We start from the raw sequence: 17,790 nt of genomic DNA on the forward strand, positions 1-17,790 counted from the left end.
TGGAATTTCGTAACTCCGAAACCATGTGTTCCATTAAGGACAACTAGGGATTGTCATCCTCAAAGAGTCCTGACTCTACGACTGCTATACACATATCTGCAACATGTTGACATATCGTTGTCGCGCTCTCTGTCTTCCCATCCCGAACCTTAAGTACTTCCTAGTTAGCTGGCCTAGATGGTCCTCCAGGAGCGTCTCTCGTTGTGATAGGGTGTGACACCCTATAGAACCATATCAAGTAACCCTCAACATAAGCCCATTGTACATGAGTTGGCACCCGACGATACTCCTCTAGTATCAAGTAACTCTTGAAATCATCCAGTATCGCCTGTAGATCTCTGCGATACACACCAGAATGAGCGGACTCATGGGGAGGTCTCAGAATAATCTATAAGTAGTCAAACGGATGCATCACTCGCTCGGGCAGATAGGGATACATAAGAGATGCCTCACATCCCATTGTTGGTGTAAGCCCTAGAGGCCAATACTTTTGGTACTTGTATCGAATTATTTATTAATAATAAAAGGTTTTTTCTTTATTATGTTTGTTTAATAAAGTCCCTAGAATAGCTAGTCCGTTTAATGTATCGAGTGTGACTTGATCATGAGATCACATTAAACATAAGGACAATATTCTTAAAGTATCCGTAGTTGAGCTTTATTGTGAAGTGGGATAACATTAAAGCATGAAGACTATTATGTACATAGACTGATGATCACATCTCATGGATCATGTATAAGGAGTTATCAAGTCTTAAACATAGGTATGAATATTAAGAGTAATATTTATACTGGATTGACCCGCTATGAGAATACTATATAGAATGTTATGCAAAGTGTCATAAGTTATTCTCATGGTGATAATGGTGTATACCACCCTTCGACCTGAAACCACTATGGACCCTAGATGTAGAGTCGAGTGTCTTATTGATGATCAAATGTTGTCTGTAACTGGATGACCATAAAGACAGTTGATGGGTACTCCACGAAGCATGCTGAGGGACATGAGTGACCTAGATGGAATTTGCCCATCATGCATAACAGGATAAATGTCTATGGGCCCAATATTGAACTGGACAAGGATGACACGGTTTATGCCTTGTGTTCAATATAGACATAAGAGCAAAAGGGTAATTATACGCATAAGTATTATCACAGAAGGATTTATCAGATCACATGACATTTTCGTGTCTTGGGTAGCAGTGATGTGTTGCTAGATACCGCTCACTGTTTATTATGTTAAATGCGTGATTTAATATAATTGCCAATGCCGCGAAAACCTACAGGGTCACACACAAATGACGGATTGATGAGAGATAGAGTAACTAAGGAACACCGTAAGGTACGGTGTACTTAAGTGAATTGTATAACATCGTAAGGTACGGTGTACTTAAGTAGAATATGAAATATGGTAAGGTACCACACGCTTAAGTGATTTTGGCATATTATAAAATATGGGTCACTTACACTTAAGTGGGCTTTTTAGCTTGAAGCCCACACAAGTGGTTCTATAAATAGAACCCTTGTGCAGAAGCATTCATTGCGGTTTCATTTTCGTTTTCTTTTTCTCTCTCTTTCTCTCACTCAAAGCCTTCATTCATAGCAGCTAGCACTGAGATTGAAGGAATTCGTTTGTATGGACTGAGTAGAGGCGTTGTCATCGTTCAACGTTCGTGATCGCTCCTTAGATCTGCATCAAAGGTTTCAATCGTCACAAGAGGTAACTATTCTATCACTGATCATGCCCATTCGTAAGGATCACTAAAGGAGAAAATTTTAATTTCCACTGCGTTTTGGATCGCCGTTCTCCTTCACCCATCCAGCCAGAGTATAACGAAATGACGTTAAATAGACGTGGCTGGCGATGACCCTCGTATGGGCGGAAGTAAACGTCATCTAGTACAATACGGTCAAGAGATAGTATGAATGGCTTGATTGTACCATCCCCCATATACGAAATAAAAGTGGTTGTATGATGTCAATTCTCTGTGTAGTTGGGCGCTGCTTCAAACCCGGTGATGCGAGGGAAGTGGGAGATGATGTATCCCTGAAAATGATTTAGATACAATATTAATAACAAGTGTAACAAATAAATTATAAAATTATTAGTAACAAGAAGTTACCGTAAGCAGTGCGCAACACCCCGTCATTTGCTTTGTCTTCCAAAGACAAGTCTCGCCATGCTTTGATTACAGGTGAACCAAACAGGTGGCCCCTCAATTGTACTCGTGAATCGCACTCAGGTCTGTGAAATACTTGAGGTAGACCATATTGACATATGTTTCACTTTTTACCACAAACATAAACGTGTCAACAAAGAATAAGAGGTAACACCTCAATGCACAATGTCGGTGGTACTCAACCTACACATCATCACCAATCACATCCAAAGCCCATTTCACATGTTCTTTATCAAGATTTTCCAAAACGCTAAACCGTGCATGAGCACCTCTAGTGCGACTTGCCTCCTCCGCCGCCTTACCAGGGTCAATCCTCAACAGGGGGACCATCAGATCTACCTCTTCCTTTCATCCAACCCTCCCATGGTCCAGTAATTTCTCCTAACGGAAAGATGCGGGAGGCATGAGACGTCATCCAAACTGATGGTCATATCGCCTATAGGTAGGTGGAAAGATGAAGTCTCTGAAGAATATCTGCAAAATTCGCCTGCATGTCGTGGTTTATGATCAGGTACGTAAAAGAACATAAATCGGCAAGACCAAAATAACGAAGAACATCAATGAACCAAGCATCAGTAGGATGTGGTAACTCTAGTACTTTCCTAGTGTGGTTAATCATTTTCAAACAATCGCTCTCTTGTAAAAAGAAAATATAAGCATCGGTGTGAATTTAATTAGTTGGAAACATATGTATTACAACATAAAAGAAAAATACCTCTCCATGACATACATACCTAGCAGCATGATCTGCATAATTATAAAGTAAGGAGGTATCAAATGGACCTCCTAGATAACTCTCTAACGGGGCATGCTCATGGGCTTCAGGGTCAACAGGGGCCTCAGGAACCTCAGGTTATGCTGCATCATATGCTTGAGATGCTTGAGAGAGTCGACTACGAGAACCAGGCGGTCGAGGCTGCGAAGTATATGCAACATCGAACGAGTTATCAGCAACGTGTGGTCTCGTGGTCCTCGTTGCGATCCTCTCACGTCGTACCGACACAATTTGGGACATACGCCTAAGTCTAATTTGTCTAGTGTTGCCTTTAACCATTGCATATGCATTATAAATAGAGACATATATAAACAACTTGTCCGGAGAAATCACAAATCCCACAAAATAACTCAATTTCATGAGTCAAATCCGGAGATGCATCTCCGAAAATAATGCATAGCAAATCTAGAGATGCATCTTCGGACAAACTTGTGATTGTCTCAGCCATTGCAGATACACCATTTCTGCCATAACAGATCCAAAAAACCTCAATATGTTCTAATAGCCTATTAATTTCGTTTACTCTACTACCTAATGTACGTGAAACAACTAATGCATCCTAAAAAAAACTAACTTAAAAATCAAAACATAAAAAATAACAAAATTTGAGAAACTTACCGAAAGAAACTGATTGATGAGAATGAGCAGTTGGATGTTATGAGATATTGGAAAGAGCTCAAATGATATAAGTTTGGTTGAATGTATACAGAGGTAAAATCGTTGCAGAGTTCAAATGACTTTTTTTTAGAATTTTTGAGAAAATGAAGGAGGAAGGAGAAGGGTCTGACGTGGAATATTAAAGAAAAGTGTTTGGAGATGCATCTCCGGATCATCCATTAACTTTGGAATTAATGGTGTTTACGGAGATCTATCTTCGAACACACTTTTTTCACATGTGAAGATATATCTCCATATTAAATTATCACGTAAAAAAGGTGACTCTTCAATTTAATATAAAAAAATTAAAATATATGCGTAGAGAGAGACATCTCTAAATACTATGAGCATTATAGATTTTTTACCCTGATGCTAGAGCACTCATGAAGGTAGAAAGCGCACTCCCCCTACTTATTATTGGTCCATCGTGAGGACTCTATAATAAGCATTCTTTAGGGCTTCCACCCCAATAAAGAACCTTAATAATAATGTTCCATTATTTTTTTTCTTCAATTTCTCTCTACTAGAAAATTGAGGAGGAGAATTTTCCTTTAAAAATTATTTACATAAGGCAAAAAATTCCTCTAAAACACAACATATTTTCGTATCCCTAACACAATATTAAATTATTTAATTTACAATTAAATATTTTGATGTTCTTGTAAACTTTAATCTTTAAAATATTTTATTCAAATAATGATATTTCTAAGATTTTAAATCCACATTTTTTACCACTCCTACAATTTAAAGACGATTTTTACAACTTAACAATTGAATTAATGACAATTTAAAACTTAACAACTGAATTGACAATAGTTTTGGCAATGCTTTTAATATTAAAGACCAAAAATATAGAAGAAAAACTTTAAAAGAATTATTGAATAAAATATTTTAAAAGATTAAAATCAAAATTTGAAATATTTAAAAATACCACAAACATATTTCACCCTTTAATTTATTACCAAGATAAGTTAGAAGTATTTTTGTACATGAAGATGTGACAAAAATGGTTTCCTCATTATAAATTTAGTTTAACCTATGTAAAACAAAATTAAAACTTAAAAACTTAGTAAATCAAAATTAAAACTTAAAAACCCTATGATGTGATTAAACAAATTTAAAAAGATTATTTTACCTTCTAGGTTCACTATAAAATCTGCATGATTTCATAGCCTAACAGAACGATCACATAAAAACAACTTCAGAATCACAACACACTATCGAAATTGTTAATCCATGCTCATAAACAGGCCATTATATTTACTGTTTCCAATCAGAGGGACTAAGCTCTATTGATATTGTAGCTTACATGGTCACTCGAACAAAATGAGTAAAACCGCTGGTTGCCATTTTAAACACTAATGAAACACGGCCTACAAATATTGGAGTGAAGCAAACATGGTTTATCATTCCTAGAAAATAATAGTTTCTACTAGTATTATTGAAAAATGGTGCAAGACATGCAAAATTTCAGATACAAGCATAACCAAGCTTGTCTATCATCCAAAATGGATCCAAAACCTACATTACTCTCTCCGCTATGAACCAACTTGGTTCCTTAAAAATTCCAAGCACACATTGCTACTCGCCTTTCCACTTGTTAACGTATTTGAGGAAAGCATTGGCAGGATTTTCCCTGGGTGGAGCTCGAACACGAGTAGACCTTCGAAGTACAGACTCGTCAATGTCAATATTCTGCATCAAATCCTTCGATCTTTTCTGCAGCTCTGAACTGTAAATATGCAACAGAAAAGAAAACATCTCCAGAAGTCAAAGGGGAATATTTACAAAATATATAAATGAACAATTAGTAAAGTGAATATGGAGGTAATTCTTCCGAAAGTGGAAACAATATTGACAGCAAACTTGTTACTTAACCACATTTCTATTGAATTATATTACCTTTGCCCCTAACTATAAGAACTTTTGGAACATTTCTTTGTCCCTAAATAAAACTCTAACCAAATATATTATACACTTATTGCTCTATTTCCAAATATTCCCTTATTATTTTATTAGCAATTTGCATTGAAATATGAAAAAATCAACATTTAATTAATGCATTTATACACAAAGGGTAATTTCATAATAGTCATATACAAGTTATACACATTAATTACATTAACAACTTTTCTTTATAAATGCATAAATTGTTTTATAGGATCTTATAAATAGGGATGGAGGGAGTACTATATATTTCACTCAATTAATCAACAGCAAAAAACCCAGCAAATTGATTAGCACAGATCAAACTTGGAACATCTAGATTAAGTTGAATATGGACAAAATTCATATCTATCACCACACATAATACCATTTCTTAGATTTATTCTTTCATTTCATTTATTTTTATCTGCTTAAAGTATAAATGACCTGAGAAGCATGTGCATGTCACTATGTTTAATGGGGTTACCAAAATTAAAATAAAGACTTTTACTAATGCATATGCATCCAAATAAAACTTGAAAGGCTAACCAAACTCACCATATCCTAGTATAATTTTTTTCCAGTTGTTTTTGCAGTTCCCTTTCCCGCTCACCCTTGCAATTCAGTGAACCCATCAATGCATCAAGCTATCCACACATGCCAACAGAAAATTAGATAAAATATATATATACAAAATGCAAACATAGCTGGCTATCTTTATTAAGTACCTCTTCCTTGGTGCTGTAGTATCCCCACTCCTTGGAGTCACAGCTTTCAACAAATATCCTTCCATCGCGGCGGAACCACCAATACCTATTGTAATCTCGGTCTTTGCCTAATGGGCTTCTACGAATAGTTCGTTTCTCCATCTCCTGTTCAAAGTATTCTCTCTGCATAATAATAAATAGACAGGCAATTAAAGATTCATTTCAAGAACAGACTACAAGATAAGCAAGTAGATAGTTGCAGTATTACCCTCCGCTCTATACTATTCTTCTCTGATGAATCCTTAACCGCCTTCAACTGTTTTGATGATTTCTTTTTGGATACTTCTTTTCCATTTTCTGGTGGTTCTTTCAGCTCTGAATCCAGATTTTTAGGAGTCTTTTCTGAAGCAGGACTTGAATGCTTAATCCCACTGCAAATTGAATTTTAAGAGGGAAAAAATGGTGAAATGCAATAACCATAATAATGTGAGTATAGGCATGCATAAACAGTACCCTTGATAAAATCTTACCTACTACCCAGTGAGTTGTCTTGCCTGGATGATTCTATCTCTCCATTTGTTTTCTTTTCCATGTGTCCATTTTGCATAATGTGGTTATTGTTTGTTAGGATATCTGCACTGTCTACTAAATGATGCCCGTTGCTCTCTGAGTCAGCTTTCAACCTCTCTTTTTTTTCTCTTCTCTGTCTAGCAAGTTCTAGTACTTCTTCCCTTTTAGAGGCCTCAAGTTTGTGGCGTTGTTCAATAAACATATCCAACTTCTCCCTGAAAACTGCAGTTTCAAGGACTCGATTGACCAACTCGGATAAGAGCTCTAATTTAGCATTGGCATCTACAAGGCCATAATGTCCCCGTTTTATGGTTGCTTCATAGTTCCGTAATCGAGGAATATTGATCATTTCTAGAAAATCACATAAATATTCTCTCCAGTTAACAATTGTTATCTGAAAATAAAAATGAATGAGATAGTCATGTCAAAATCAGTAATAGGAGTAACTTAAATTAAGCTAGACACAATGGATGCCAGATAGCAACAAGAAAGAGTCAACTGGAAAGCCATCTCATGAAATCTGGACAGCAATTAAGTGATGACACTAAGTCTAACAAAAAGAATTATGTATAAGTTAGATGGTAACCTTCTTCAACTTCCGTTTCTCAACCACTGAAGTGTATTCACCATCAACTTTGATAAGAACTCGAAAAAGTGCAGCATGAGATTCCACAAGGAGAACCACATTGCTATCCTTATGGCAGATTGCATTTTCAAAATCTTCCAAAGAGTAGGGCCACAAGTGTAACTGTTTACCAAAAGAAGTACAAAAATCCCAAACCATTAAGAGATCCCCTACACAATGAATTGGAACATTAAAGTCTCTTGACGGAGGAGGACGGTCAGTGAAAACAGGGTCATCTGGACTAGGCTTCACCAATAGATCGTCAATGGGGTATTTGATTGGTATCTCCTTGCGTTCTACATTTTCTGGAAAATGAGAGCAGCTTTTTTTAGATAAAACTTAATCACAAGTTTTCATCAATGTTGTTCAAGTTTTTTTTTTAAAAATATTATGTGCCATGAAAGTTCTCCATTGCAAAAGATTTTGCCAGGCTTTCATTAAAAATAAATAAAGATTTTTCGGGGCAGTTGTAATATTTGAGCCACAAGAGAAAATGTTTTTTGATTAGATACACAACAACAGAATCACTTCCAGAGTTCCATGCCACACAATTCCAACAAAAGAGAAAGAGATGATAGTAGGAAAATAAATTTCAAATTAAAATTTAATCACAAAACAACTTATAAAATCATTAAATCAAAGAAGCCAAAAATTGCTTCAATCTATGAGCTATACCTTTCTCTCGTGCAGAACCATTGACTAGTGTCCCATCCAACTTCTTCTTTTTAAGTTTATCAGCTTCCTCCATTGATTCCTGGTCATGACAAAGAAATATTCACAATAAAAAATCGACAATGAAACCCTAATTTATTGTATCCCATTTATTACTAAATTCAATGTTGTCATATTGAGATCTGGCGTAAGACCAGAAGAGGAGTAGCAAGACCGCAAAATGTCATACTGCAACCAGGATTGAGAGATCTTACCCAATTAATTATGTTGGATTGAGAGGAGGTAGCAAGATTGCTACGAAGATTGTAAGATCCGATGAAGATGAAAAAGTACACACATTTGCATGTGTGTATATGTAATGTGAGTGTATTTATATACATACGCGCACGTGTATACTTGTCGCACGTGCGCGCAAACATATATTAAACTTTAATAGATTTTATTAAGATTGATAACATAATAAATTAAATATATCTGAGATATTAAAAGTTAATTCCTCATTTTTTTTTAATCTATAACTGGGCCTTCGTATACAGAACTTGGCCCAAACCGATTTGAATAAAAGACAGCAGTAAAAAAGATTAGAAGAAAATGGAGATAAAAACCTATCTCACATTACCCGGCCTAAGCCAATACCCTAGGACATAAACATAACAAATAAACTAACCCTAATTTTTGTTTCTCCTAGTTGTTTATGAAAACAAAAATTATGACAACCAGAGAAAGCAAAAAAATGGCTGTGCAAAACAACCAGAAATGCTTGTGCAGACTGTGCAAAACAACTAGATAGCATTGATTATATCCCATAAGTAAATTATTATTTCATATAAAAACATAAAAAGAAACAGAAACAGCATATGTCCCTTTGATTTACCTCATTATTTCTTTTCTTGGAGCAAACTATAAGTCCGTCTTTGAGAAAAAACTTTCCTCTTAACTCCTCAGGAACTTCAGTTGAGATACCTTGATTTTGTGCCAGTTTGTCATGTAAAACCCAAGGGGCATTTCTGTATGTAGATTCTCGGATAAAAGACTTCAGAATATTTCTACTAAAAAGCGGCTTCTTTTGCACCAAATCTTCTGCAGAGATTTCTGTTTTTTCACTTACATTCTTGTTTTTGTCAAGCCAGGCTACCTCATATCGGCATTTGTTGACTCCTTCCTGGATGACTTTTAATATTCTGCATGGACATACATCATCATCTTTTTTCCCATAAAGTTCCGCACCAACAAACAAACGTTCCTGCAGTTTTTCAGCAATAGAATCGGCAAGTTCCTTCAAAGGGAGCATACCTGCAATAACAAATTATAACTAATCAACCCATTACAGGTGAAAGATAACACGGGCATTCTGATGAAAAGCAAAGTAATTGTATAATCGACCAGCTTCACAGTATTCTTCTACTAATGCCTAATGCAACCAAAAAAACAAATAACATCTACTTGGTCACCTTATATTCACTTTGTTTCCTGCTTCAAAATATCTTTATAAGAAACAATGAAAATAAGTTGTATTCATTGTTTTCTGCACAAATCTTTTGAAAATGTGAAACAAATGGAAACAAGGAGGCAACTGTGTAATTAAAAGTGAAAATAGAAAACATTTTCCCAAACTAGACAGACCCTTAGTTCAAACACTATTGTAGACCCTAGACAATCACCCATCCAAACAAAACAAGAACCTAAAACACCAGTGCAGCGCATCAGTCTAAGAGCTACTGTCATCTCCCTTTAGGATACCATTGTTGGATCAACATAAAATCACTTTATAGTTCTCAGTGATTAATGCTATGTTTGTTTTCACGATGGAAACACACCTCATAAGAGAAAGCTCCTATTTGTAGCTTCTTTAAAACACGTCAAAATATACATTAGGGAGCGATTTCATGCTTGGAAAAACTAAAACAAACCTAGGTTGTCAATAGTGAACCATAGTGCCGCTATAGCGATGAGGCCCCTCAAACTACGCTATTGGCCCGTGAAAGTAGTGGTCATAGCTGCCGCGAATAGCGGTTTGGTGGCGGCGCAGTAGTATTTTGATGATGGCTATTTTCATTTTAGGGGAAAGTCGTAAACCCCAATATTGTATGTAATTATAAATTTTTTAATGGTAAATTTGGCCTTTCCAACCTTTTACTGACCTAATATTTTAAGGGTAAATTTGGTCTTTCCAACCCTTTGCAAGTGTAACACTAACTTCCCATAACAAAGGTTATTTTAAACCTATAGGTGACAAATTTGATATTGGTTGGTAGTAGAGCACTTATAAATACAAGCAAGAAACAACTGTTTTTCTATATTTATGAGCACCCTTCAACAGCAAATTAAGAAGCATCGAAGCATCGGTTGAGGATGAGGGCGAAGGCTAATTATTAAGTATAATTGTTTCGTTAAATCGGTGTATTTTTCAATATTTAAGTATTTATGTATAGTTGAAGGAGGATTTAAATGAGACTGGAGACGAGTTTTAGAAACGCATGGTTTTCTCCTAAAGAGAAGTAAGACGGAGTATATGAAATGTAATTTCAACAAAAGAATAAGCGTGTCTACCCTAGTTCGTACATTATTTTTATTTTTTAGCCTTCACAATGGCAGTCATCTCGCATGCATCTATAGCATTTTGGGGGACGCAATGCTATCCAAAATTAACAACCTAGGACTAAACAACAACAACCAAGTTTTATCCCACTAATGTTCTATTCAGGACCATGCTTATATCCTCTAAAGCATGGGTACTTCTAAAATGGTGAAGTACCGGTACCAGGTACGCACCCGTACCAGGTACTCGTACCGTACTCGTGGTATTCATTTTGGTTTGTTATTGTATCTTTAACATTATTTTGGTTTTTTTCAATTTTTAATAGTGGTGTTTTGTTATGAACCTAACAATTTAGTTCTATATTCATACATTTTATAGAAAATTCTTATTTCTTATTAACGTACCCGTACCTTGATTTTTTTTTTAATTCCGTATCCTATACCGGTACCAGTACCCGCACCGGGTACTGTACCCATACCTATACATCATTGCTTATATCCAAATCGTTAATCTCGAGATCATTCTTAATAACTTCTCATATAGTCTTAACCTAGAACCAAACATATTCTAAAATAATAAGTTATTCATTAACAGATGCAATTTCATAACCATCCATGTCTTCTGAAACAGACATTTATATATTGTATATTCACCCTCTACATTAACTACGGCCATTTATATATTGTCTATTCACCATTTGCACTACCACGCATAAAGTCTGGATTTAATGAGTATCTGAATTCAACAGTTGTAGTATGAGTATCAGATACAATACATATCAAATACGGCAATATGTCACTACTTGAATAATATAGGATGCGATACGTTTAAGATACATGTATAAAAATTAAAACTAGACATCTAGTTAAATCATAATTTAACAAAAACCAAACATGTCACACAATTTTTCACACATTACTTGATTGCTGAAAAAATGTGAAAGGGACGACGCAAAATAGTATAATGAGTTAAAAAACTTCCTTTGTAAATAATTTTTAGTATAAATAATGCGTAAAAAGAAAGTAATAACTAACATGAACTAAATTTCAAATATCATTAACTAGGTTCTCGATAGCACACTATAACGACATAGCATTGCGGAACCAGATCTCACCGCGACGCTTTAAGGCTGCTAAGCACTATCTGTGATAGCAAGAATAACGGCAGCTATTTGTGGCATCATGGCCACACTTTTGCGGCGCAATCACAGTTCTTTAGCAATTTGCAGACCGCTATTGTGAAGATTAGGGTAAACTTGTAAATTCGAATTTTTTTAGGGACACATTGGTATTTTGACCCTTTTATTTGACCTAACATTAAAGCACGAGTGTTTGCTTTAGGTCATCTTCTGTAAGTGTGACACAAACTTCCAACAGCAAGAGTTACTAGACATCACTCTAAACTTGCTACATTAGTGTCTAATGGAGATAAAGTGTTGGTGGTGGAAGAGGAGTTTGAATCAAGTGATGCGCAAGATGATATTAATGTGCTAGAACTTAGAAGTGAAGATGAGGCAGACAAGAATGTGATTTTGTCATTTTGTTTACGTTTAGAATTTGGTTTAGTATTTTTAGTACATTTGTATTGATGGGAACTTATATTGATGATGATGTTGGAATTTATGCATGTTGCAAATTATGTTAAGTATTTACCTTGGTTTTTAAAGCTCAGAATAGCGGTCATCCCGCTATCCGCTATAGCATTTTGGGGGTCTGGCGCTACCCGCCGCTATCCAAGATTAACTAACTAGATCGGTAATTAATAAGAAATTATGGGGAATAAAACTAATCTTGAAAAATGACAACAAAAAAAGTTAAATGGGGTATTAAAGAGAATGGCCATTAAAAGGTGAGTGAATGATCATTAAAAAGGAAAAAATATGATAAAAATGAACAGTCACGTATCCCAGCGTATCCGAGCCGTATCGATTTTTTTTTTTTCAAATAAAATTAAATAAATAAATATGGGTACTCTTTCTATACATATCGGTAACAATCCAGCTGAGATATTGGCGTATTACATGCTTCATTGGTTGCAGCCAACTATATAATACTCAAGCAGAACAAAAGGAAATGATATATAACATAACATCAAAATAAATTTATCCAGCTCAGAAGAGAGTAGCTCTTACTGTACTGAATGATCTTTAAAGCTGGAGTCATAAACTCTTTGGGAAACTGTAGGAATTTTTCAGTAGCTCGTTGTTCTGACACTAAAGCCTCTTCATAAGTCAGGCCGGTTTTTCCAGTGACTTTACATGCCCAAACCCTCTGGCGGTATAGATTCAAACGGTTCAAATAATCACTATTTTGTGTTAAGGTAGACCAGCCATATCATCCATGAATTTTGCAATAAGTGGCCAAATTTGCTAAACTACCCAAAGTACTCCAATTTCTAACCATATTCAAGTTATTGACAGAAAAAGTAATGCCAAAAAAACAGATGGGTTATAAAGGATACGGATAATCTCGAAATATTTCTTTAGTAAATCGAACTTGGTAAACATGTTCCTCTGGCTTCAAATCCTGAGGAGGCTCAGTCAAGGCAAAAGGCTTCTTCTTTAAAAGAGGCATCGAGAAAGAATCTCAGTTCCTATCAGACAGAGACATGCACCCTGCATCAAAAATTCAACAGAACATAAGCCTTTGAATCATAAAATACTATGATTTTAAGAGTTCCATACTATATACCCAATTAAAAAATCTAAACAGACCCTAAGGCTTTGTTTGGATTGATGGAATCGGATGGAGCGGAGCGGAATGAGATGGAGTGGAATGATATTCCATTGTTTGGATCATTTAAAATTCGATGGAGCGGAATGGAGTGGTATGGATTCCATTCCATTCCATCACTTACCACCATATTTCTTCCCCTGCAGTTTGGGCAGAATGAACAACTTGCCTTATTCCGTTCTAAAATTTCCAAACAATGGAATGAGACATTCGTTCCGCTCCGCTCCGTCCCACTCCATTCCATTCATTTTATGATATCCAAACATAGCCTAAACAACAAGTTTTAAGTAACCAAAACACAGAAGCTACTTGAATGTGAATCACTTTCTACCTCAGAACTGAAACTAACTTCAACTGAGTCAATGCTACTATGTTCTAAGAAAAACATAACATGTGTAAATTACAATTCATAGAAGAAGGGGGAAAATTGTCTCTACAGTTTTTTATTTAGGCTCCTTTAAAATTCACAGTAAGAAAATGAAAATCCAATTTAAGTTAAATCATTTAGCAAGTATCTCTAAAGCAGGAACCCTAAATTATTTCCCAGAAACAAACATTGAAAAGTAATTGTGAGACACAAAGATCAATTGCGACAGTATTGAAAAAAACTATAATGAAAATTCAGCTTAAAACCAATGGAAGAACCTAAAAATACAAACCCAATGTTCATTCAGAAAAACTAAAAAAGCAAAATTCCAACACCAAAAACAAAAAAGAAAAACGGAAAAAAGACAGTTACAAATATTAAATGCACACCGAGTAAAGCCCTACATTGAAAACAAAACCTCAAACATCCCAGTGCCCAGAGACGAAGCCCCAATACAAGAGAACAAAACGAAACCCTAAAATGTGCCTCTATTGGAGATCTCGAAACGCCTAAACAAGTTAGTGTCGAAATATGCTAACGCCGGCGGCGGCGTCAAATAAAGAAGCGGCGAAGGGGAGGAATTCGCCGCACTACATTCATGAGAAAAATCGAAACGGAAAAATGGTAAAAGAACAATAAGAAATCGGCGACAATGGAAAAAACGAGGGTTCCCGCCATAACGAGAATGGTACGTAGAAGTTGAAAAATAAATGGAAAGTTGCAGCGGGAAAGAGTGTGTGTTAGTTGTGGAGAGTGTGTTAGCGGTGTGAGAGTGTGTGTGAGAGAGAAGAGAGAGAGAATAGAGAGAGAGAGGATCTTACAGTGAAGAAGTTGTTGAATGCGTGGTGAAGAGAAAATGCGTGAGTAGGTTTTTGTATTTGAAGCGAAGAAGTTTCTCACGTTTTCGCTTTTCTCTCCCTCCTTCGGTGTGGGAAAAACACACTATTTTATTACTATTTTTTATTTTTTTTCATTAACTTAACTAATATTTATTTTAATAAATCTATATAAAAATTAATTACTAATAAAATTACCATTTCCCTTTAATTAAATCAGTTTAGAAGACTAATTTCATAATCCTAATTATAATTTTTCATCTATAATTAGTGCATTTCTACTAATTAATGCCGACAATTTCAAATGTTTATTCGAGTTTACCATGGACAATAATTATTTTTCACGTATTTTATGCAAAAATTAAGAGTCATATTCGATTTTTTTTTTAAATAACCTATTTTTTTTAATTAAAATTCTAAAATAATCATTTTTTCAAAATATTTACCGACATAATCATTTTTCATGAAGTATGCGCTAGTTGGACTGTCGCTACATTTTATCATTGAGCATAGGCGTTCATACCATTGGGGCATGCATGCAATGAAGACAATGCAGTTGATGCATACTTATTATATATCATGTGTACGCGTCATTGCATGTGGTATATAATTTATTTATTTTTAATTTTATATTTTATACTTATAAATAAATAAAATAAATAGGTAAACGAAAAATAATTATTAATATTATGATATAAAGTTAAATTACATAACAATTTACAAGAAAATCAATTACTCATCCGATTGAAACACCCTCATGTTCCACATCCCGGTGCATTAGACTGCCTTCGAGGTCTCCGACAATTTCCCTGAGATATTTGGGGTATTTGAGTACTGACATGATGCAATGGTGGTTGGTGTGAAGGTTTGGTGGAAGGTCTGGCGGTATTTGACAGATTTGTCATCGTTTCTCCCTAATAGTTGTGGGGATTATCGCCAATGGTGCTGCCGTAATTGAGTTTGGTGCCCATGTTGTCATAGTTGGGTCTTGTGGTTGGGTGGTTTGTAGACGGTATGGTTGCTCGAATTGGGACATTGAATCGTTTTGGAAACGAAGCAATTGTTCATTTGATCTGATGTCGCACACGGGTCAAAAACGAGTTTAAAAGTGTAGTAAAATGGAAGCGACACTCGAATATTGTATCACAAGGACTCTTGAATGTTATAACCAAACGAATGAAAAGAATGGGGGTTTTATGGTTCAAAACTTAAATCGAATATGATTAAAGGTAAAAGCAAAATTGATAAATAAGTTAATCTATTGTATCGATTTCCGACTTATCATCGATTCTTATAATTTCAATTCCCTAGCGGATTCAATCCCATTTGATTATAATACCCACTGACAAGCGCAAATTGGTATTATATGATGTATGTTCCTAATTTTCGAATTAAGCAAACGGATTTAAAGAGACGTGAATTAAACAAACGCGACTTAATCAAACATGATAACGAAAAAGCTACGCTAACGTGATTATAGTTAAGGATCATACAAATAATCAAATTTAATCAACTATTTCCTATAAGAAACAATCGAATTAAGCAAACGAGTTTTTAGGAAGAATTGAAAAGAAATTGAAATCAAACTGAAATTAATAAAAACCTCAAAGTGGAATTCGAATACAATAGATCAACTCTTTAGGAATTAGCTCTCCATGAAATTTTCTAAGCAATATTGTATCATCAAAATTCAGAAATAGGATTACTATATTAGTGAAAAACCTAATATAATAAAAGGTAAATTCGGGCTCTTATAGGATCCGACCCGAAAATTACAAAAACTGACTCAAACTAACTATTTTAATTAAGTATGGAACTTCGACGAATTATTCGACCCTCCTTCACTTAGAATCCGCTTTTGACTTTAACATAAAAAATTTATCTTATTCTCTCAGCTTTCCAACGCATATTAGAACGCATCAATCTGATCCTCGTACCTCAAGTTATGATCTATATAGTAACAAGGTATCAAATAACTATTTATGCTGAAAATAAAGTACGAAAATAAAATAAAATCAAAAATAAACTTAAATATAAAAACACACTAAAATAGTAAAAATTATAGAATAAACTATAGAGTTGCCTAAGAAGAATAGTAGAAGAATATGTATCAAAATGCACTGATCAGATTCCCCGACACTTGAACTTTTATACTCCGAGCAAAATTATAAATTCAAAACTTAAAACAGAAAAAAAAAACAAACAAAACATGTAATTCTCAAAGTTATCAAGATACAAGGTGCAAACAAAATTCTAAGTCTAAGCTTCAAGAATATGGTGTTAGTAAACAACTTTTTATGACATTCAAAGTAGATAGAAAAACAGATTACCAAAAAATACATCAACAACAGTAAGATCCTCACAAGATATAATTCACTCAACTCTCAAGTGTTTAGATTAATTGTTTACACTCAAAGCACAATATGAAAATTAGTACTACCATAAGCTTGAAAAGACTCTAACATCCACAATTGAAATACATGCACACAAAGATCAAAAAGACTTTTATTTGGTTGTAACGTGGCAGGGTAAGGGTGAGATAAATCCTAAGGGATACTAGGCTAAAATTCAAAGAGACAAAAGAGACTTGAAAGAAACCGCGGGAGTTGAATTTAGAAAATATTTAATTCACTTGAACAACTCTATAGCAGTTGTTTTCTCTTCTCCTTCCTCTTTTTATTCTTTTTTTTTAAGGAGTATGTATTGACATGTATTGACATCCTTCTATTTTTTCATTTCTTTTGTATTTTCTTTTTCTATTTTTTTCTTTTTCTGCCAACTTCTGAAATATTACAAACATAATTATTCAATCCCACACAACTCAAAACAAGACTCTTTCAACCTTTTGAATAGGGTGATAACATTGTTTTTTACTTATCGGCTTGTAATGAATTTTAAACAAAAAAAAGATAATAGGCTCAAGGGGGGTTCAAACAAGGGATGAAATTATTTTAGGGTTGGATTTTTGGCTAACTGACTAAAAAAACAAAAAAACAAAAACAAAATTCCATTTATCATATCAATGTGCACAAGTAAATAACAGCATCAACAATAGTTAATTCAAGTTCTAGAGACCAACAGACATAAGTGAATCACACACAAGAAAGAAAGAGATTGATTTTTGTATGTTATCCATATAAGACTCAAAGCTCGCCAAGGTTAATGATCTACTACTAAAGATATACAATTTAGAGTCTAGTCCTA

The 17,790-nt window shown here is 34.7% G+C and overlaps 1 protein-coding gene across 2 annotated transcripts; it reads right to left on the minus strand.

Moving 5' to 3' along the window:
* Positions 1-4,838: 4,838 nt before the first annotated feature.
* On the minus strand, positions 4,839-14,691 carry LOC127105514 (uncharacterized). Of its 2 annotated transcripts, none has more exons than XM_051042703.1 (11): positions 14,572-14,691; positions 13,112-13,265; positions 12,783-12,955; positions 8,987-9,405; positions 8,116-8,194; positions 7,402-7,745; positions 6,776-7,209; positions 6,514-6,676; positions 6,267-6,428; positions 6,097-6,185; positions 4,839-5,344 (listed from the first exon to the last, which is right to left on the minus strand). In XM_051042703.1, the coding sequence occupies exons 2-11, from the start codon at positions 13,222-13,224 to the stop codon at positions 5,194-5,196; spliced, it is 2,127 nt and encodes a 708-aa protein (XP_050898660.1). In that variant the 5' UTR covers positions 13,225-13,265; positions 14,572-14,691; the 3' UTR covers positions 4,839-5,193. The 2 variants fall into 2 exon arrangements, with proteins under 2 accessions (XP_050898660.1, XP_050898661.1); XM_051042704.1 differs by lacking the exon at positions 14,572-14,691 and adding an exon at positions 14,155-14,525.
* Positions 14,692-17,790: the final 3,099 nt, after the last annotated feature.

The sequence above is a fragment of the Lathyrus oleraceus genome, chromosome 7, assembly GCF_024323335.1.
Source record: "Lathyrus oleraceus cultivar Zhongwan6 chromosome 7, CAAS_Psat_ZW6_1.0, whole genome shotgun sequence".
NCBI lineage: Eukaryota > Viridiplantae > Streptophyta > Magnoliopsida > Fabales > Fabaceae > Lathyrus > Lathyrus oleraceus.